This window comes from Arachis stenosperma, chromosome 7 (genome assembly GCF_014773155.1).
Source record: "Arachis stenosperma cultivar V10309 chromosome 7, arast.V10309.gnm1.PFL2, whole genome shotgun sequence".
In the NCBI taxonomy this organism is placed as follows: Eukaryota; Viridiplantae; Streptophyta; class Magnoliopsida; order Fabales; family Fabaceae; genus Arachis; species Arachis stenosperma.
Window position 1 is genome coordinate 27,241,259 of NC_080383.1, and position 23,029 is coordinate 27,264,287.

Genomic DNA, 23,029 nt, shown 5'->3' on the forward strand with positions numbered 1-23,029 from the left:
CAAAATATTATAAAATACGATAAAAATTTAAAAAATGCACTTTTTATAAGTAATAAATGTCTTATTTTTTGGCAAATTGCTTATATATTTGATATAAAATTTTGTGAGAATATTTGGATAACTATTGAAAAAGTGCATATAAAAGAATAAATCAAAATTTGATTTATAATTTTTCTGATTTTTTCAAAACATTTTTGGTCATTTACAAAAAAAAATGCAAAAAGATATCCACTTATAATAAAATCACTAAATTTTAAAAGGAAAAATATTTTATTTTTTTAGTTACGTCTACCAAAACAAAATCAAAATTAATCTCTCAAACTATTTTTAAGAATATATATTTAATGATTGGATATTCAATTTTTTTAAAATAAATCATTTAAATAATTTATTTATGGATATAGATAATTTATAATATATTTATCAATTTTAGTTTCTTTACCTGTCTTGTTTATGGTGTAAATAAGATAAGACATGTCACACAGTCCATGTATCACATTTGCACACATGTTATAACACGTAGTTTAGTTTATCACATTTACGGTGTAAACGAGATAAGGTTTAGATGTGCTTATATACGAAACTCGTTCACAGCACTTCAAATGTCACTCTCATTGTCCCTTAACTTTCAGTTATCCTTTTATCGGACGTTTTTCTTGATATTCTTGAGATATTCGGACATTATGGCGCGCACATATGCACGAAACAATGATATCAACAGCTTAGATGCGACGTGATACATCGTAGGAACGATCGACTTTTAGGTTGTTGTTTTTCTCTTTTAAATAAATAAGCATGTAATTATAGTTAGAGTATTTTTATAGATTTAGTATTGTTATATATGAGTAGAATAGATTATATTTTGGTAATATAAAATATGTTATTTGGCATGTTATTAGCATTTGTTAGGTGGTAAAACGCATTCTTAGTAAATATTAATTAATTAATTTAAGATAACCTATTAGTTAATTTAATTTATTTAGTCAATGTTTATTGCGTTTTTTTATTTCTTTAATTCGAATTTTATATTTTTAATTTTATTTTTGAATATGTTAGATAATTTGTTTTACTGAATATGTGTTGTAATGTTGTCGGATAAATTTTTTAAATGTTTGATTTTTAAAGTTGATTATTTTGAATCCAATTAAATTATGAAATGTGAAATAATTATTTATTATAATGTTTATCTTTTTATTTTAAATTATAAATTTTTATTTTTGAAATAGATTTGTTATTGAAATATTTTATTTTTTTTAATAGAGGCCTTGTTTACTACACTCTAAGCGAGTGAGCCACACTCTTGCACCACCGGACGCCATTCTTCCTTTCTAAGTGCAGTCTTGATCGCTGGAGATTTATCAGATATAATAAAAAAGCCTTCTTGTGGTGTCACATGTCGTCTCAGGTTAGTAAAGAAGAATGATCAGGACTCCATAGTCTCAAACTCGACAATTGCGAATGCCACAGGAAGGATGTTACTTTTACTGTCTTGCGCCACTGTAATTAGCAACACACCACTATATTTGCCATATTATTCTGGAACAACTCTGCAATACTTGCAGCAAATTTGGAACCTTATTATATGACTCCTCCCAATCACTGTATATCTGTGTAATTGTCTTTTGTTTCGCCATCCAAACCTCTTTGTATAAAGGTTTGAAGTGATAGCTTTATCTAATTGCACCTTGTAGAACAAGGTTAATAATTGATGGGCTGGACTGTATGAGAAAAAAGATGACACTACAAATAAGGTTGATATCCAACTGTCGATGGTTTTGAGACATGGTGGGGGCTAAACAGATGAGCGCATCGCCAAATTTACGATTAAAATATAATCGGCTGGCATTTAAAATCAAAATAATCATGATAAATAAGAATATACACTACAATATAAAGTAAGGCTTACTGATATTCGAGATTTTGTCGGAGGACAATATGGAGACTCCAAGGACATTTTTGCTGCAATTTTCCTGTAATGTACATGGTATTTTCATCGTTTCGACTTCACAACTAAGTACTCAATATTTCTTCGAATGCTGTAATTCTTCACACCTTGCATGACTCCCTCTCTGCTTTTGAATCTGTGAGCAATGCAAAACTCTACACCACTCTCTATGTTGTAATCGTCCCCACCCATAGTGGAGAGAGTTTTCTCGTACATCGCATCCAGATCCAGTGTATGATAGTGATTGGGTACAGCTAATAACTTCGGATAGTTGCGGGGCAGGCAGAAAATATCAAACTGAAGTACCGACCGAAATATCTAATACAAACTCCTCCTCATTATCATCATCAGAAGAACCATTGTCGTTGCTATCACCAACATACTCTTCATCGAACTTTCCACCATCCACGTCTATGTCTACCACTGGACTAGCACAATACAGTGGTGGTGGTGGTGCAAGAGGTGGATCGGCTTGGACAAAATTCGAGTGGCCAGAACCACTACTACTAACATTACCAACCTCCATAGAAAGCTCCATCACTTGTTCCACCATGATTCTCCCGTGAATATCAAACGTGAGGTGCATATACTCATCACTATCGAGCCAAAATAGAAGAAACCGAAAATTTCCATTTTCCATCAGTGCTAGAAACCTATACCCTACTCTTCCAACCTCTTTTGGCCTGTTAGCACCGAGATTCGTCAATATTAGACTCTCTAATTCAGACAAAGAATTTACTCTCCAAGTGTACAACAGAATCGAATTATCACATACTCAAATATAACATCAGTATTACTGTTTTTCATATGATAATTAAGATACACACTTACAACAACATATTCACTACTACTAGACATTTTTACTAAATTTATTGAAGAAAAAGGGTGGAGAAGAAAAAGTGAAATGTTTGTGGAGAATATAAATGGTTGCATATCCTTTTATACCTACTCAAAATTTATCATACTTTATCTCATTTACAGTACAAATAAGTTAATTTCTCTACTATCCCATTTATAGTGTAAACGAAATAAACTTGTGTGTATCTTGTTTATAGTATAAACGAGATAGTGAGATACATGTTGATCACTCTCCCTTATGTATCACGTATGCAAATGTGTCTTATCTCATTTACATTTTAAATGAAATAAATAAAAAATATAAATTGATAAATAGACTATAAATTATCTATATCTATAAATAAAATATTTAATTTATTTATTTAAAAAAATCTTGGATATTCTTATCCCGTTTAAAATATTTTGAAAGAATTTTTGTAGTTAATAAATTGAGAGAATATTTTTTGTCAACAATTTGATAATTCAGGATCATCTTGTGGTGGTTTACTCGAATATTTTTATCCATAGTAAACAACAATTTAAGTGTTAAAAAAAATCCAAATTGTCGGCTTAAGATATTCTTCGTTTCAGCCGTGCAGGTGTAATTTTATTTTTGGGCTTTTTTTTTTGACCAATTTTTGCGATGTTTATATATATGGATTTGACCACTTTAGTTAAAGTAGCTCTCTCCTAGTCCTAGGTCTCTGCTAGGGGTGTGCATGGGCCGGGTGAAACCGGGTTTGATGTGACCTAGACCCGGCCCGAAATATGTATCGGGTTCATTTATGAGACCCGAACCCGACCCTAGACCCGATGAAACCTATACCATTTCGGGCCACAACTATACCGGGTGAAAACCGGGCCGTTAACATTATATTACTTTGATACCTTCTTGTAAGTTAGCATGTAAAAATATCCAAATTTCCAAGACTCCAACCATTATTTGACATGGTAAAATTCACTTAGAAAAATATAACAAGAACCAACTCTTCTCTAAAATTAAAGCATAACCATAATCAATACTAATATTGCCTAATAACACCAAATATTTAAATCAATATAAATAACACAATATTATGCATTAGTCTAAAGTCTTATGCATTTTAAATATAAAACATTAACTTATAGTCTTATATATAATGACTAATAACACAAAATATTAAAGTTTACAATACTTAAATTCCACATAATAATAGTCATCATCCATCACTAATAATACAAAATATTTATTGTGTATGGTGACTGGGCCACCGGGCCGATTTCGGGTGACCCGAGCTATGGCCTGGACCCGACCCGAAATAATGACCGGGTCTATTTTTGAGACCCTAACCCGGCCCTAGACCCGATGAAATCACACCAAATTAGCTCCTAAAGTGTTCGGGACCGGGCCGGGTCTTCGGGCCGGGCCGGGCCATGCGCACCCCTAGTCTCTGCAGCCAATTTGTGCGTTGTTGGTCTTTATGATGAAACACAACAACAACCAAGTTCTTTGGCTTAGCACATAACGGTTCCCATTAAGTATGTAGCTTAAGCCTAATTTTATTGAAATGATCATGATAATAAACATGTGGTACATTGGCTATGGTTATGACTCAACAAATAATTAATATAATAAATGGCAACACTCTCAAAAGTCGCGTAGCCGTCTACCTAATACATGGGAAACAAGGTAAGCCAACAATTTTACAAAGGAATATCTAACCTGCTTCATTTGAAATATTATTCAAAACCCAGTCGTGAAAAATTAAGATTTGTTTGGTTGATTGAAGATTAAGCATGGACTTAATTGGTTGTAGAAAATGTTAAGTTCATATTAACTTACTAGTCAAAACTTAATTTGGGATTATGTGTCCCACTCATAGGTTGGACTCTGCACCCTTTTGAGTTATGATGACCATTTCCTATTCTACTCCTTTTAACTAAGGTTTATATTTTAGATTGATTCAGAAACTTTTTGTTTTTGTACTTTCTTTTTCCCTTTTTGTTTTTGGTATGACATGCCACTTGCATATTGCACAAAAGGTACATTTGAATAAGATAATGACTTGGGAGTGATCAACTAAACGTAGAACTACTACTCTTTCTCATATCACTACCGAACCAAACAAAACCAAAATTCAACCAGACCCTTAACTACCCTATAGTGTTTTTCTTTAATTTGTGTTCCTAAGTTATGTTCTTATGTTTCAATGTCACAAAAACAAAACACAAGGAATAAAATTCCGGATAATTTAAGCTAAAAAATTGAATAGGGTTTAAAATTATACACATGTCTTAAATTAGAATTAGTTATATGTCATATTTTAAATATTTTTATATAAATTAAAATTAAATTGACTCGATTTACACTAACTACATGTAAATCGAATCAAGTTGATTTGATTTATTGCTTATATAGATTATTTAATGAGAAAATATTTTCTATTTAAATTCAAATAAAATATTAAAAAATTAAAAAGAATAAAAATAAAAATTTAACTTTTATATTTTAGTTCAAATTTTAGAAAATCTACATTTTTTACAAATTTATAATTTTAAAATAGAACAATAAATGATTTTTTAAAATTTATTAAAAATCATTCTTTGACTCGTTATTATTTAAAGAATCATTACTGAGATTTTTTTATATTGAAAAAATTATTATAAAGTATAGCTCTCCAAAGTGGCATAAGAAATAAAACTTAAATTTTTTCAAAATTAGAAATAACAAATAGTTATATAATATAAAAAGACTAATTATATTTATAGTTTTATACAATATACATGTAATTTGTAAATTAATTAAAATATTATATCAATTAAATTGTTATTTTATTTTTAAAATTAAGTGTAGAACTTATATTTTGATTATGGTGTATTTTGAAAATCTAAGTTTGAGTTAGAAGTAACATCATCAAAGCATTTATTTTATACTTAATTTTACAAATTAAATAATAATTTAATTGATATAATATTTAATTATTTCTCAAATTATATATTGTATAAATATAGTTAGTTTGATATTTTTATACTGTATAACTATTCGTTATTTCTGACTCTAATACGGAAAAGTCTAAGTTTTAACTCTTATATCACTTTAGAGGGCTATACTTTATAATATTTTTTCACAAAAAAATTTGGTAATGATTCTTTATATGCTAATGAGTCAAAAGATTATTTTTAATGGATTTTTGGAAATAATTTATTATTCCGTTTTAAATTTATAAGTTTATAAAAATATAAATTTTCTGAAATTTGAACTAAAATACAAAAGTTAAATTTATATTCTTATTCGTTTTAATTTTTTGATATTTTATTTGAATTTAAAAAAGAATATTTTTTTATTAATATTCATATTTTAAAATTAATAAAGAATAAACAAATGATTAATAATCTGTATAAGTGGTAAATTGAATTAGTCTATTCAATTTATTGTGTATATGTTGTATCAGTATTTACATATAAATAGCATAAATCAAATCAATTTAATTTGATTTATATAAAAATATTTAAAACAGAACAAGTAACTAATTCTAATTTAGAACATTCGTATAATTTTAAACTCTATTTATTTTATTAGCGTAAATTATCCTAAAATTCAGATGTTCTTTTGGGGACCATGTTTGCTGTTTGCGTTTGAATTGTTGAACTGATCACTGATTTCACCAACTTGATTTTTAACTGTGCATGGAACCAATTCACCAATTGGAAGGTTCACATATGATGATATGAATAGTTTGCATACGCAGTGATATATGTCATAATCAAATATGTTCTTTCTTGGTGAACAAACGATAAATGATTTTGCACAAGCTAGATAATAAGAATTTCAGAATTTGTATCGAAACAAAATAATAATGCTGAAAAGCATGAAATGAAAGGTGTGAAAAATTTTATTCAAAATGTCTTATTTAAACTGTTCTTGTATTTTTACATCGACTTTCATTGTATTGAACTACGATCCTCTTATATTATTCATTTAAACATAACCATACTGTACTATATGTCGTAGAAAAGATAAATACAAATACTTTATTCACTTGTATGTGTTTAGTGTTGTTAACATGCATGATATGATCATTTCGAAAACAAACGTGTCCATCTTTGTTTAATTAAGTTATCTGATAACTTAATGGTCACTATTTTGAGATCAACAATTCTTTTAATTATTTATTTATTTTTATTGTTATTAATATGATCAGTAATTCTTAATTAACACATAATATTACATCAAAACTAAAGTTTTTTTTTTCATTAAAATAGTAAAATATTTTTGAAAGAGTTATTAGGATATGAGTAGTGTTAAAGATTAGAATTGAAGGAAAATATCTCTCTTCTCTTATTAGGAATAATACTATAAATGAAGAAAGGAAATTGAAGAGTAAGTTGGTGTTAATCTCTTCCGTAACTCTTTTTCCAAGATGCATTCTTCACTTTGACTTTTTTATTGAGATTATATATTACAATGTTCAATTGTAGCTTAGAAGGCATGCTTTTTATACCGTTATGTTATACAATTATTTTTTCTTCTATTTAATATCCAATTCTTATGTTCCCAAACAAAGTATCATCATTCCATCTTTGAATCCTATTTCTTCCTGATCATGATAAATCGCATTCCTCTCAAAAATCTTAGTGTAAAAGCTAGGTAATGATTAGTATGTCAATAAGAACTTTAAACAAAACTTATTAAGTTCTACATATCTAGGCACAATTATTATTATTATACATACATCTAAACCACAGAACTTAGCATCTTCTGTTCCACAGTTGTGTTTGTGCTAGTGGGTGCACCAAATCCTCTTTAATTTGTGGTTAGACTAACTGTCCTTAACTATGTTTATACAAAAATATAAAATTAAAAATTAAAAAATACAACTACTATGTTAAAATATTAGAACTACGTTGACTCATCATTTAACTTCCCTTTTCATCTTAACTTTAGAGAAAATTTTCTATGTAACTGTAGTAATTCAACAGTATTAATCAATAGGAATTAAATAATTGTGAGAAATTAGAGTAAATATCATATAATTGTGATAATGGGTAGTCATCTATGAAGATTTGGCTAATGGTTGACTGTGTAATATCTTTAATTAATTTTTATTTATATTAAAATTCAAAAAAAGACAAGAGATTTACTCTTGACATTTTCCGCTTCATCACTCTATAAATAGCTGCGGTTCAAATGAAATAATGCATAACGCATTCAACAATGGAGACCAATCAGCTACCTTGCAAGTCAAGCTTCTCTCTGCTCTTATTTTTCCTACTTACTATCATTGCTTTCCATGCTACAAATGCAGAGCATCAATACCATGAATTTGTTGTAAGTATTAATTAATTTTGGCTTAGTGATAATTGTTCATTTTTGAACCAATTTTTTTGCATTATTTGTAATAATAAAGTAATAACTGGAATATATAATATAATGCATGCATTATTATGGTTAATTGGAACAGATCCAAAGAACACCAGTGAAGAGGCTGTGCAAGACACAAAGCATACTCACTGTAAATGGACAGTTTCCAGGCCCAGCAATTGAAGTAAGAGATGGTGATTCACTTGCAATCAAAGTAGTCAATGCTGGACCTTACAATATCTCTATCCACTGGTAAATTATATACTAACTCTAATTACAGGATTAGTTCCTTTGATAAAATGATCATTTAATTAGTGACACCTAAAATTTTGGTTTCATTAGACAATTTTACCCAAATAAGGTAGAAAATTTATATTTTGATGAATAAATTGACAATTTATTCTAGAATAAAATGAAACATTATAATCTTCTCATATTACAAGGTAACTACTAATATTTAAGATGCTATATTGCTTGTTAATTAATGATTTAAGAACTAAAATAATGATTTATTATTCTAAATTTCATGTTTAAAGCTTTTACACTTAAATGTAATTTTATATTAACCTGTGTAAAAGAATTATCAAAAATGATATTTATACATCAAAATCAATCACTAAAATCAGTCATTTAATGTACATCTAGTATGATTAAAGAATCATAGATATAGATATCTAATTGTATATTATCACATCAATAAAAGTAATTAATATTTAATTCCTACTTAAAATGTCATTTAAATGCATAAATTCAATTGAATGATCAAGTAAATTTTTTTACACTACGATTGTATTAAAATTAAACGGATAAAAATTAATTTTATACACATGATCTTCTCATTTATTGTTGCTAACTAGACTCATACTGAATAAATCACAATTTGTTCAAGATTATTCTATATCCCTTGTAATTTGTAAACAACAAATATCAGAACTGAGGTATTGTCTAACTAGAAAAAACCGACTACATAAATTTTGATTCATACAATATGGTTGTGATGGTCAGGCATGGATTGAGGATGCTGAGAAATCCATGGGCAGATGGACCAAGCTATGTGACTCAATGTCCTATCCAACCTGGGGGAAGTTACACATACCGTTTTACAATACAAAACCAAGAGGGAACCCTATGGTGGCATGCTCACACTGGCTTCCTACGAGCCACTGTTTATGGTGCTTTCATTATCCACCCGAAACAGGGTTCTTCCTATCCATTCACTCAGCCAAAGAGAGAATTTCCCATCCTTCTTGGTAAAATATATCTTCAACTATCTCTTGCACCGTAAAAGTTTTCATGGATAAAACAAAACATTCAGCTTAACACACTAAACCGTGATTTATTGTGCACAGGGGAATGGTTTGATAGGGATCCTATGGCTCTCTTAAGGCAGACACAGTTAACAGGAGCTGCTCCAAATGTGTCTGTTGCTTACACCATCAACGGTCAACCCGGAGATCTCTACAGATGTTCTAGTCAAGGTTTGCAACTATAGTTAGTTTACTTTGTTATTATTAAAATCTAGCCAAACAACAAAAGAAAAATGAATAATCTTATGAAATTTCACATCATTACAAATATCAATAATGACTACAAATTATAAAATTTACTGGCCTCTAACACTTTTCAAACTTTTTTTTTACTAGTTAAATACCGGTTAAATTTTAAGAAGAGTGCTAACTATATCGGAGTCAAAATTCCAAGTGCAGAAACCGTGCGTGTTCCGGTTGATGTAGGCGAGACGATTCTGCTAAGAATCATCAACAGTGCCCTGAACCAAGAACTCTTCTTCTCAATAGCCAATCACAGAATGACAGTTGTCGGCACAGACGCGGCATACACCAAGCCTTTCAACACCGGAGTCATCATGATAGGACCCGGCCAGACAATCAACGTCCTCGTCACAGCCAACCAGCCTCCCGGCCGCTACTACATGGCGGCGCGTGCATACCAAACAGCCATGAACGCCGCCTTCGACAACACTACCACCACCGCCATCCTCGAATACAAATCCGCCAGCTGTAGCAGAAAAGGACCAGCACCGCGGCCAATTCTTCCCGCATTGCCAGCTTTCAACGACACCGCCACCGCCACCGCATACACGTCGGGAATCAGAGGAATGTCAAAGATTAACATCTTCAGAGACGCTGCTGATGCGAATTTGTTCTTCACAGTTGGATTAGGCCTAATTAATTGTACAAATCCTAATAGTCCCCGGTGCCAGGGACCAAACGGAACGCGATTCACAGCAAGCATTAACAATAATTCTTTTGTTCTTCCAAGGACAACCTCCTTAATGCAGGCTTACTACCAAGGAATACCCGGCGTGTTCACGACGGATTTTCCTCCGGTGCCGCCGCTGCAATTCAATTACTCCGGCAACGTTCCGCGGGGCCTGTGGACGCCTACGCCGGGAACTAGGCTCCTGAAGTTGAAGTATGGGACACGGGTGCAACTTGTGTTCCAAGATACAAATATTGTCACTACAGAGGACCACCCCATGCACATCCATGGCTTCCATTTCTTTGTGGTTGGATCTGGTTTTGGAAACTTTAACCCTTCGACGGATCCTGCAAGGTTTAACCTGGTTGATCCGCCCGTCAAGAACACCATTGGAACGCCTCCTGGAGGATGGGTGGCCATTCGATTCGTCGCCGATAATCCAGGTAACATTGATAACATTATTGACATTGAAAAAACTACTATTTTGATTTTCGAAAAGATTAATTTGCTGCATTGAAAAATCTCAAAAAGATTGTTTCTGTACAAAATTCTCCTAAAATTTGAAATTTTTTTAGTCTAAGAAAATTTTTAGTGGGATAATTTAATCTTAAAAGTATTTTAATTTATAATTTTTTATTTTGTTAAACATATTTATCTTTACGTTAAATTTCGATAAAAAAAAAACTAAACAAATCAATTTCAATTGTCTTTATATAAAGACATAATAAGTTTTTAATAATTTTTAAAATTCTCATATATTAATCTCTATATATGTAGATGAATAGTTTAATACTTTAATGTGAAGACTGATTTATTTAATGAAATGAAAGTTTGAAAACTAACTTAATAACTAAATTCATCGAGAGCTAAAGTGCATGACTAAAAAGTTTTTAAGAATTGAAATGAATTAACCAATTTTTAAACACTAAATTTTATTCAAGTGAAAGATTGAAGTGTAAGAAAATATTTTGGATAGAACAAGAAAATTATAGTGTTTTTAGGGGATTATTTTGTTAACAAATTAAACTAATGTTTTAAGGTTAAACGATGATTTACTCATTGAATTCATTACCCTCAAGAACATGTATTATTATCACTGTGCACTAATTAATTTATGTTTCTTTTTTTTTTTCCTTATGTTGTTGAAATGCAGGAATTTGGTTCTTACACTGTCACATAGACTCACATCTGAATTGGGGACTGGCAACTGCACTTTTGGTAGAGAATGGAGTTGGCCCATCACAATCAGTGATTCCACCACCACCTGATCTCCCTCAATGTTAAAACATCACAAGAAATCACCATTGTTCACACACAAATTTCCTTGTTCCTCAATTGTTGTTTTCACGTTATTACATTAGCTCTTTCTAAATTCTTAGCCAAATTAGACACTATTGTTTTTTTTGTCATAGTTGTTTCGAAGGTCCATAACTGGTGGACAATGTTATAGTAAGCAGCTATCATAGCGTATCATTTTTCTTGATTGGGTGTAAGTTCAATGTCTATGAAGAAAAATATTAAAAAAAATATGTGTGATTTCTTAAACATTAGTATCAAGACTTTTCCTTTGGATCACTACTTCATTATATGCAAATTTTATAGTCACAAGCACCATCTAAATGTTTTTCTTATTTTTCATCGATTAAAATCCATCTCACTTGTAATTAATTTAAATTTATGAAACAAAAATAAGAGTTAAACAATTATTTTTATCCATGAAAATTTATAACACTGACACATTTATCTATAAAAAAAATTTAAATTGTATATATGAAAAATAGGTTCTATACAATAAAATTACCCAAACACTAAAAAAACACATAAAAAAAATCTCAAATTAGCATATTTTTAACCCTACTTATCCTAATCTCTTGTCGCTTTCAATTCCCACCACCTGACACCTTAAACATCAACACCTCCTTCTCCAAATCTTAATCCTCCTTTTATTCTTTCAATAAATTTCACCACCTACTTCACCACTACCACCACTAAATTGAGAAGATATGAAAAAAGAGACACCCGCATTCAGAAAAGGGTATTGTTGCAACATTACTCTAAGGACGTCCGTTGCCACGAAAATAGAGCTTGCACATCTCCAATCTCTCTCCCAAGATCATTGCTGTCATTGCGTACGAAAAGGCTCCCCTATTGTAAGGTTCCACATCGGTTGGGGAGGGAAACGAAGCATGCCTTATAAGGGTGTGGATATATTTTCCTAGTATAATACATTTTGACGAGTGAGTGTGGGGGGTTTTGGCTATCATCCCTATCGTCAAAGATAAAACTGTGAGGTCTTGTGTGCCAAAGCGGACAATATCGTGCTAGCGGGTGGTCTGGGCAGTTATAGATGGTATCAAAGTCGGAGCCCGGATCGATATGCCAGCGAGGGCGTTGGGCTCCCTTAGGGGGTGGATTGTAAGGTCCCACATCGGTTGGGAGGAGAATGAAACATGCCTTATAAGGGTGTGGATACCTCTCCCTAGCATGACGCGTTTTGCCGAGTGAGTATGGAGGGTTTTGGCTATCATCCCTATCGTTAAAGACAAAACCGTGAGACCTTGTGTGCCAAAATGGACAATATCATGCTAGCGGGTGGTCTGGGCTATTACTACCACCTGAGATCCTCCGGTCGTGGCTTCTGTCACTGTTCCACCCTTCTGTCTCTGTTGTCCAAACCGCCAATTTTGATCTCAGCTTCAGCTCCTCTATTCCGTTGGCATTGCTTGGGGGTCATTCTTTCTGCACTCTGATTTTTCTAACTACTCTGCATTTTTCCTCATGTCTATGTTGTCGAGGGTGAGTAAGTTAACATAGTGGATTTTGCCTTTGTCGAAGCAGACACCTTCCCAGTGGGGCCAATAGTCAGTGGTAGTCTTCCATGAGGAGAGGGCTATTAGGTTGTTGAAGTCTTTCTTGATTTGTTGAAGTCTTTTATGAGAAATGCATTGTAGTTAGATTAGTTTTTATTAGTCTTTAACTTTATTTTATCTGTGACATCCAAGGTTCTGAAAATCGAACTAATCATCGAATCGCTCTAATTACTGGTTTATAAGTAAAACTGGTTCGATTATGGTAGAACTGAAAAAATCGTTTTATAATAAAATAATAAAAAAATATATAAATAAACACATTAAAATATAATTATAATCTAATATAAACTTTAAAATATCATCCAAATTAAAAGTACTACATAAATCAAAATGTTATGATCTCATTTAAATACAAACTCAAAAGTCAAATGACAAAAACAACCAACCAAACATAAAATGCCAACATCCAAGTTTGTCATGAATCATCAAAATTTACCATAACTTGCTGCAGATTTTCTTCGTTGATATCATCACCTTCATTTTCACTACTTGGACCAGAAAAATCAAGTGGTGCAGTATAAAATATACTACTACCAACACCACCACCACCACCACTTTGAGCTAAATCAACATCAATATTATCTAACAAAATATATAACACATTATTAATAAATTAAAAATTAAAGTTATTGTAATAAATGATAAGAAAATAAACTATAATACTTACGAAGAAAGTTTTCAATATTACTAGGAAGATCAAGCTCTTTTTCAACAACCTTTTCCGTCACCCAAAAATCAACCAAATCAATACTTTCATAATCGATTGGATCATATTGCACTTTTTTCTTTCTTTTTTGTCTTTCTGTCCTAACAAATTAAATACAATACATGATAAACCTAGTATAACATATTAACTACACAAAATCTAATGATATGAAATAAAAGTATGAAAATATATATTTCCTGGTTTTAAGACTCAAATTATATGTAACATACACAATATCATTTAGCCTATCATGCTCTAATCTATTCTTCTTTTTGTATAAATTTGATAAAAAAAAAAGACTCTAATTTCTTTCACACCTTGAAGATGCAAATGCTTGGCTAAGAATGCGAACTGCCATATTTTGTAAACATGGAGTAGAACTACCAAACAACCTCTACCATTCATCTACAAGTTACAGTCTCATAACCCAACTATTAGTTATCAAATTAAGGAAATGAAAATTAAAATAAGTTACTATCAAACTGATATTCTTACCAGGTTGAAGTTTTTTTGCAGCTCGAAAAGCTTCAGGTCTATCAAAGCTTTCCTTTCGATCTCTATATAAGTGTATTTCTTGCATTGCCTCAACTGAATCTAAATTATTAACCTTGCAATGCAATGTAACAAGATCAAATAAACCTCGCATGACATCAGGTGCTTCTTTATAATTTTCATCAAAAAAGCAACCAAGATTCAAGAAATAAGTCGTTGCATGAAGATTTTTTTTCAAAATTTTTGTTCCATCTTGAGTTGATAATCTCTGTGTAACGTTGATATACAATCTTACTATACTTGAACATTTTTTTTATTCCATTTTCTGATCTCAGCATACCTTTATAGACATATCCCAATGATAGTTTATCATCGGCATCTACCAACCTCATCAATTTAATCAACAAACTCACAAGTTTGCACACAGTAAAATAATCATTCCAAAATTTGTTGTCTAGGATAATTACACTAACAGCTCTACCATTAGCACTCCTTCATAATTTGTGTCTAGTAAAGTGTATATCAACAATCAATGCTTGTAAATCCACTTTGTGCTCAAAGATACTCTTCAATGTGATGAAGACAGTGGCAAAACGAGTTGCACCTAGACGAACAATCTCCTTTTAAGTAGTTCTTTGTCTTAGCCAGGACAAGAACACCGTATGATTATACACAAACACCATAATCTTCGAAGTACGTGATGCAATGTTAGAAATATGCGGCATACTGCTTATATCTTTTAGAATAAGATTCAAGCAATGAGCAGTATAAGGTGACTAGTGAATATTTTAAATTTCTGATTGATAAGCCTACCAGCAGCAACATAATTTGCCACATTATCAGTCACTACATGAACAATATTATCAAGTCCAATCCATTCAATCACCTTCGAAAACAAGTGACACAAGCTTGAAGCATTTTTTACCACATTTGAAGCATCTACAGATTTCACAAAGTACAACCCTTTCGAACAATAAACCAAAAAATTAATCAACGTTCTTTGTCTTTGATCTGTCCAACCATCAGCCATGAGGGTACATCCAGTTTCTTTCCAAACAGACCTACAGCTATCAACAACTATTTGACACTCCCTTTTGAGGTCGGCTAATAAGTGAACCCTCAACTTATCATAACAAGGACCTATATAACCAGGCCCAATGCCAGCAATACCATCCAATGTATCTTGAAAAAATGGTGACGTAACCGCATTGAAAGGAATCCTACAATACAAAAACCATCTAGCCACTCGCTTATTAACTTCATGAAGTACCTCTTTGTTTTGAAACACACTTTTCATACTTGGTTGACCTCCCGAAGTTGATCTTGGTGCAAACAAAGGAGGAATAATGGTTTTTACTTTCTTTTTTGGATCGCCTCCAATCGCCTGCTTAGTTGGTAACTAACTCGAAATTTGTTGTTCTTCTTGCGCTATTGCATCCTCAATCTCATCACTACTCTCTTCATTAAAACTTACTTTCTTTTTACTAGTTTTACTTTTCTGAATCTCTTTCAATAAACCTTCCATTTATTTTTCTACGTCATAAGAGACTTTAGAACACTTCTTAATATCTCCCTCTTTCTTCGCCAAATGTTTTTTTCGTTCTATTAATTCCCCCTCCCCCAAAAGTACTTAGACAAAATAAGCATTGGTAATGCGATTTTCCATTTATATTTTGTAAAGCAATTGGTGCACGAAATTGCAATCACACTTTTTGCAATTCCGCACAACTAACCAGCAAGTGCACTGGGTCGTCCAAGTAATACCTTACGTGAGTAAGGGTCGATCCCACGGAAATTGTCGGCTTGAAGCAAGCTATGGTTATCGTGTAACTCTTAGTCAGGATATCAATAATTATCAGGTTTAGTTGTGAAAAGTAGAGGAACATGAAATAAGTACTTGTTTTGCAGTAATGGAGAACAGGTTGAGGTTTTGGAGATGCTCTATCTTCTGAATCTCTGCTTTCCTATTGTCTTCTTCTTCAAGCACGCAAGGCTCCTTCCATGGCAAGCTGTATGTAGGGTTTCACCGTTGTCAATGGCTACCTCCCATCCTCTTAGTGAAAATGTTCAACGCGCTCTGTCACAGCACGGCTAATCATCTGTCGGTTCTCAATCAGGTTGGAATAGAATTCAGTGATTCTTTTGCGTCTATCACTAACGCCCAGCCTTCAGGAGTTTGAAGCTCGTCACAGTCATTCAATCCTTGAATCCTACTCAGAATACCACAGACAAGGTTTAGACCTTCCAGATTCTCTTGAATGCCGCCATCAATTCTAGCTTATACCACGAAGATTCTGATTAAGGAATCCAAGAGATATCTACTCAATCTAAGGTAGAACAGAGGTGGTTGTCAGGTACACGTTCATAGGTGAGAATGATTATGAGTGTCACAGATCATCACATTTATCAAGTTTAGGAACAAGTGATATCTTAGAATAGAAGCAAGCGTGGTTGAATGAAAAACAGTAGTAATTGCATTAATCCATCAAGACACAGCAGAGCTCCTCACCCCCAACCATGGGGTTTAGAGACTCATGCCGTAGAAAATACAAATAGAAACGTGTAATGTGTCATAAGGTAAAGATACAATGTCAAAAGGTCCCATTAATAGTGAACTAGTAACCTAGGATATACAAAAATGAATAAATGACGTAAAAATCCACTTCCGGGGTCCACTTGGTGTGTTCTTGGGCTGAGCATTGAAGCTTTCATGTGTAGAGACTTTTCCTGGAGTTAAACGCCAGCTTTTGTGCCAGTTTGGGCGTTTAACTCCAATTTTTGTGTCAGTTCCGGCGTTAAACGCCGAAAATTCTGAAGCTGATTTGCAACGCCGGTTTGGGCCATCAAATCTCGGGCAAAGTATGGACTATTATATATTTCTGGAAAGCTCAGGATGTCTACTTTCCAACGCAATTGAGAGCGCGCCAATTGGGCTTCTGTAGCTCCAGAAAATCCACTTCGAGTGCAGGGAGGTCAGAATCCAACAGCATCTGCAGTCCTTTTTCAGCCTCTGAATCAGATTTTTGCTCAGGTCCCTCAATTTCAGCCAGAAATTGCCTGAAATCACAGAAAAACACAAACTCATAGTAAAGTCCAGAAAAGTGAATTTTAAATAAAAACTAATAAAAACATACTAAAAACTAACTAAAATGTACTAAAAACATACTAAAAATAGTGTCAAAAAGCGTATAAATTATCCGCTCATCAGCAATATATCTCCAAGTAGGATCAATTTTTTTCCGAACATTAGAAGTTTGTGATTGACTATCATTAGATCCAAGAGGAAGAGAAAGTTTATTCGAAGCCAAATTATTCTTAGCATTATTATTCTTAGGTAGTTCTTAGTTGATACTGTCATCCATACCTAAAAATTATTAGCAACCCAATAACAATACAATCCAATTACAATATCACAGCAACCCACTCCAACCCAATAATATCAAGAAACAACATCTAAAATTATTCAACAAATATTTAATTATTCAATTATTCAATTATTAATCAATTATCTAACAATTAATCAATGCCTCAACAGCAAGGTTCAACACCCAACAACTAATCAATTATCAATGCTTCAGCAATTAATCATGTTTCAAGTAATCAATAGCAAGGTTTAGACTTTAGAACCAAGAAATATTCAATGCTTCAACAATTAATCATGCTTCAAGCAATCAATAGCAAGTTTTAAAACCAATAATTAATCAATGCAACAATTATTATTGGAAAAAACAAAATTTATACCTAGAGTTAGAAGCTGGAAGCCTGAAAAGAATGAAGAGTTGGCAGGGACAGTGGCTGACAAGAGGGAAGACAGTGGCTAAAGGGGTGGAAGGATCGAACAGAGCTGGCGCCGGTGGGAAGACACTGCTCGACAGAAACCAGCGGTAGCTATGATTTTCGAAGATCAAACCAAGCTAACTCGCGACGGAAAGTGGCTGTGCGAACAGAGCTGGCTGACGTTAGCTCCACGAAATTTGCAACGGCGAAGATGGCTGGACGGAAGTTGCGCTGGAAGCTCGAGATCAGTGCTGCTTCTACCCGTTAGTGGAGACTGTAGACGTGAGAGGTGAGAATGGAGATTCGATAAGAAAGGGGTGAGTGAATGACTAGGGTTCTCCTTTCAGCATTCCAAAACGCAGCATTTTTGTCAAATATAAAAAAACAGGCCAGGTCACGGTTCAGTTTGATCGACCGGTTTCGCAGTTCAATACCAATTTTTAAATTTGACAGTTTTGCCTTCTATCCAAACCGTGTTTGACAATGGTTTCCGATTTGACCGGTCAGTTCAAACTTGTTTTTAGAACATTGGTGATATGAAGAAAAATGAATTTGTGTTGCTTGTACTTACATTGAAGATTGGAAGGAATAAGGAATGACATTAATTGGGATTGGAAAAAAGATCATCTGGGATTTTTTTGGTGATTTTTTTATTATTTGGATAATTTTATCGTATCAAATTTATTTTTTTCATGTATAATTTTAATTTTAATTTTTTTAAATAAATTTGTCAGTATTTATAACTTTTATAGATAGAAATAGTAGTTCACTCAATAATTAAACCCAAATTTTCTAATGAATTCCAGTGAAAAATTCTTGATAAAAAAATAATTATGTTTAAATTGTTTGTAGCCAATTATTTGGCTGATTTTTTATTTAGAAGACTTAAAATGTCATACTAACCTACCTTTTTAAAGAATTTAGTAGGCCATCAAAATTGGTCAAACTCACTGGGTCTGTCTGTTTAGTCATTTAAATTAACGAACTTTGCCTCTAAAATTAAACTCGTTTAAATTTTAGGCTAAATGGGTTGAGCCCGATTAACCCGAAAAAAAATGACAGGTTAAACGAGCTAACCTACGGATTAAACAGATGACTTATTTATTTCTTTTTACGTTTTTTTCAAAAAAAAATAGCATTTTTAGCCAATATATTTTTTGATCTAACCCGAAAATTCGATCTATCAATAAAAAACATATTGTTTGTTTAAAATTTTTTACCTAAAAATAATATTTTTTGTCAAAATATTTTTTAAAAAATAAAATAAAATAAATAAACAGATCAACCTATTTAACCCATCAAGTTAACATAAATGGTCCAAATTAAAAATTTATGACTTTCAAATGAAATGAAGTTAAACAAGCTACTCTATTTAGCCTACGAATTTAAACGTGTCAAATCTAAATAGGCCAAATTAACCCATTTGACAGTCCTTAAATTTAGCAAATTAAACCCATTTTATCACCCTAATAATTTCATAATGATATACTTGGTGAAAAGCGAATCTTGAATTGTTTTGTTTTTAAAGATAATAAAGAAAGGCCCAAGAAAACCCACAAACACGGGGTCCATAAAATAAATTGTCTTGAAGGAGCGCGGGGCCTAGCAAATTAGACAACAAACAGTTAGTACTATGCATGAGCATAATAACCATGAGGCCCGTGAGGAATGAATTTCCATGGAATGTGCTTCACTTTGATTTGCTCAGAAAAAATTGATCAAAAGATTCAGAGGAATTCAAGACGATGCAGCTTAACTTTAGCCGTCATCTGTCAGACTACAGCCATTTAGTTTTGGGTTTCTCAAGAAAATGCAAAATCTCTTTATTTTCTTCCCTTCCCTTTACTTGCCTCGTTTCTGTTAGCAAATTATTTATTTGTGGGTAATACATATATCAATTATAATCACAAATGATATTATTTTAAATTAAATAACTTATATAATAATGATCTCATTTATTATTATAAATACTAATTGAATAAGTCATTAATACTTTTGATTTAGAATTAAATGAAAATAAAACCGGATATTATCTTTTGTTCTTTAGATAATTATCTTTTTGGATTTTAGATATATTATCTTTTGGTCTTTAGATACTATTTTATTTGGGTTTTAGGATTTAATGGGTACCATGCTCAAATATAAATAGACCTTCAGAGTTTCGGTCCCCAATATACTAAAGCCGTCTTTGTTGCTCTTTTTCCATCAAAAGAGTTACAGTTCAGCCACCTAGGAATACAAAAAGCTTTGGTTGAAAAAGATCGAAAGAATCACAAGATCCAAATTCTTCCATCAATTTCTGACTCTTATGAATACAGGTACGCTTTCGCATTATAATATTTTAGTGATTCAATATAGATGATCTGAATTATTAAAATTAATTTATTCTAACAAGTGGTATCAGAGCCATCCATAATTTAATCATCGAAACTATTCGATTGGATCAATACAATTTATACGTATGCGTGTTTACATTATATATAAAATTGTTTCACGCCTAATGAAATTGTTCTTGCATGATGTGCGTCGTATACTGATATTGTTGCACATATATAATATGTATAGTTGTGGATGTTGTATGGGATATAGTGCTTTCATATACATACATATATTATTGATGGTATATATATATATATATATATATATATATATATATATATATACTGTTGCGTGCTTGTAATGTAAGCGAAACATGTTTTGGTTAATTTTTTTTTAGAATGATGTTCGTAAATTAATGATTTATATACGGTTTTCATCTATTGTTAAATCAACCGAGCATTATTGAATTATAATTTTTTTTTTAATTTTAATTGTGTGTGCCAATAATTTGATAAAAAAAAATTAATTATCCTCTTGAGATATAAAGATTATTGTACCCATTAATTTTATAAAGATGGATTCTAATCAAGAATTTTTTGGCACATGAATTATAATTATATTTTTTTTTTAAGATCTCAAAAGATATCATTAAGATTTAATTCCTTTTGAGATTTAAGTATTTTTTGTTGTTACATAAGAAAATTGGTAACAATTTAAATTATTATATCCATTTATTATAAAGATTTGGTTTTAGAATAAATTGATTGAACATTATGCTGCCAAAGTAGTCTCTTTTGTGAAAATTGACTTATTCAAAACATTAGGAATATGGTGTTATATAATTCATGCGAATATTGGTCAGTCCAAAAGAATGTCTATATTTGGCCGAATTAAATACACATATTGATGGTAAATAAATATTTGGGTAACTAATTAAGAATAAAGTAATGTTTATTATTTATGCGAACAATAATCGGCCCAAAGGAAGTTTATTGTTTGGCCAAATAATAAGCATTGCACACTTTTGTTTATTTTCTATTAATTATGCAGTCAATAATCGGCCCAAAGGAAGGTTATTGTTTGGCCAATTAATAGAAAATATATGCGGTAATAATTAGGTTATAAAATTTAAGTCTCCATGTGCACATTAAGTCGGTCCAAAGAAAGGCTTAATGTGTGACAGGAATTTTGACAATATTTGATTACTGCAATGAGATTATCACTTATAGTTAATTTTTCTATCCAAAGATTGAAAATTAATGTTGTTCTGGATATCTCAATATGAATTTTTTCCCATTATTTAACTAATGTTTACTGTATGTTTATTTGTTCTAATCCAGAAACTATGGCTTTAGCTACCAATGTTTCTGCACAAATTAACAGTATTCCTATGCTGAATGGTTCAAACTTTAAAGTTTGGAAGGATACCGTAGAGATTGTCCTCGGTTGTATGGATCTAGATACAGCTCTTCGAGAGGAGAAACCCACTTCCACTCCGGAAAATCTCAATGAGGTTAAAATAGAGAAGTGGGAGAGATCCAATCGAATGAGCATTATGATCATGAAACGCTCAATTCCTGAGGCGTTTCGGGGCTCAATTACTGAGGATAAAGATGTCAAACAGTTTCTAAAGGGTGTTGAAAAATTCTTTACTAAGAATGAAAAGGCTGAGGCAAGTAGTCTTTTGAGCAAACTTGTCTCCATAAGGTATAAAGGTAAAGGGAACATTAGGGAGTACATTATGAAAATGTCTCATCTTGCTTCAAAATTGAAAGCACTAAAGTTAGAGTTGTCTGAAGATTTACTCGTGCATTTCATTTTGATTTTCCTTCCTGCACACTTTGGGCAATTCAAAGTGAGTTATAACACTCTGAAGGACACTTGGTCCTTAAATGAGCTTATATCTCACCGTGTGCAAGAAGAAGAGAGGCTACAACAAGATAAGACTGAAAGTGCTCACATGGCTTCATCTTCTCAGTATAAAAGAAAGCGTGATACTACTGCGGATATACCTTCTCAGCAGAAAAAGGCTAAGAAACAGGATCAAGTTTCAACCTGTTTCTTCTGTAAGAAGGTGGGACACATGAAGAAGGATTATACCAAATATGCCACTTGGCGTGTGAAGAAAGGTATAATTCTCACTTTCGTTTGTTCTAAGGCTAGTTTAAGTTATGCACCTGTTGATACTTGGTGGGTAGATTCTGCTGCTACTACTCATGTAAGTGTCACTATGCAGGGTTGCCTGTGGAGCCGACCGCCAAGTGATGCTGAAAGATACATCTATGTGGCTGATGACAATATAGTTGCAGTCGAAGCTATAGGAACCTTTAGATTATGTTCCACGAGTGGATTTTACTTGGATTTATTAGAAACATTTTATGTACCGTTATTTAAGACGGAATTTGGTTTCTGTTTCTCGTTTGGACAAATCAGGTTATTTTTGTTCGTTCGAAGACAATAAAGTCAGTCTCTTTTATAATTCAAATAATATTTGCTCTGGTCATTTGGTGGATAATCTATAT

General features: G+C 32.1%; 1 protein-coding gene across 1 annotated transcript; it reads left to right on the forward strand.

Annotated features, from left to right (window-relative positions):
* The first annotated feature begins 7,976 nt into the window (after positions 1 to 7,976).
* On the forward strand, positions 7,977 to 11,902 carry LOC130941346 (laccase-3-like). Its single transcript, XM_057869820.1, has 6 exons — positions 7,977 to 8,090; positions 8,224 to 8,375; positions 9,129 to 9,373; positions 9,473 to 9,601; positions 9,830 to 10,786; positions 11,497 to 11,902. The coding sequence occupies exons 1-6, from the start codon at positions 7,977 to 7,979 to the stop codon at positions 11,625 to 11,627; spliced, it is 1,728 nt and encodes a 575-aa protein (XP_057725803.1). The 3' UTR covers positions 11,628 to 11,902.
* Positions 11,903 to 23,029: the final 11,127 nt, after the last annotated feature.

Coding starts and splice junctions, on each gene's coding strand:
- LOC130941346 (XM_057869820.1), top strand. CDS start 7,977: ATGGAGACCAATCAGCTACCTTGCAAGTCAAGCTTCTCTCTGCTCTTA. Junction 9,602..9,829: donor CTACAGATGTTCTAGTCAAG/GTTTGCAACTAT, acceptor TTCCAAGTGCAG/AAACCGTGCGTGTTCCGGTT. Junction 10,787..11,496: donor ATTCGTCGCCGATAATCCAG/GTAACATTGATA, acceptor GTTGAAATGCAG/GAATTTGGTTCTTACACTGT.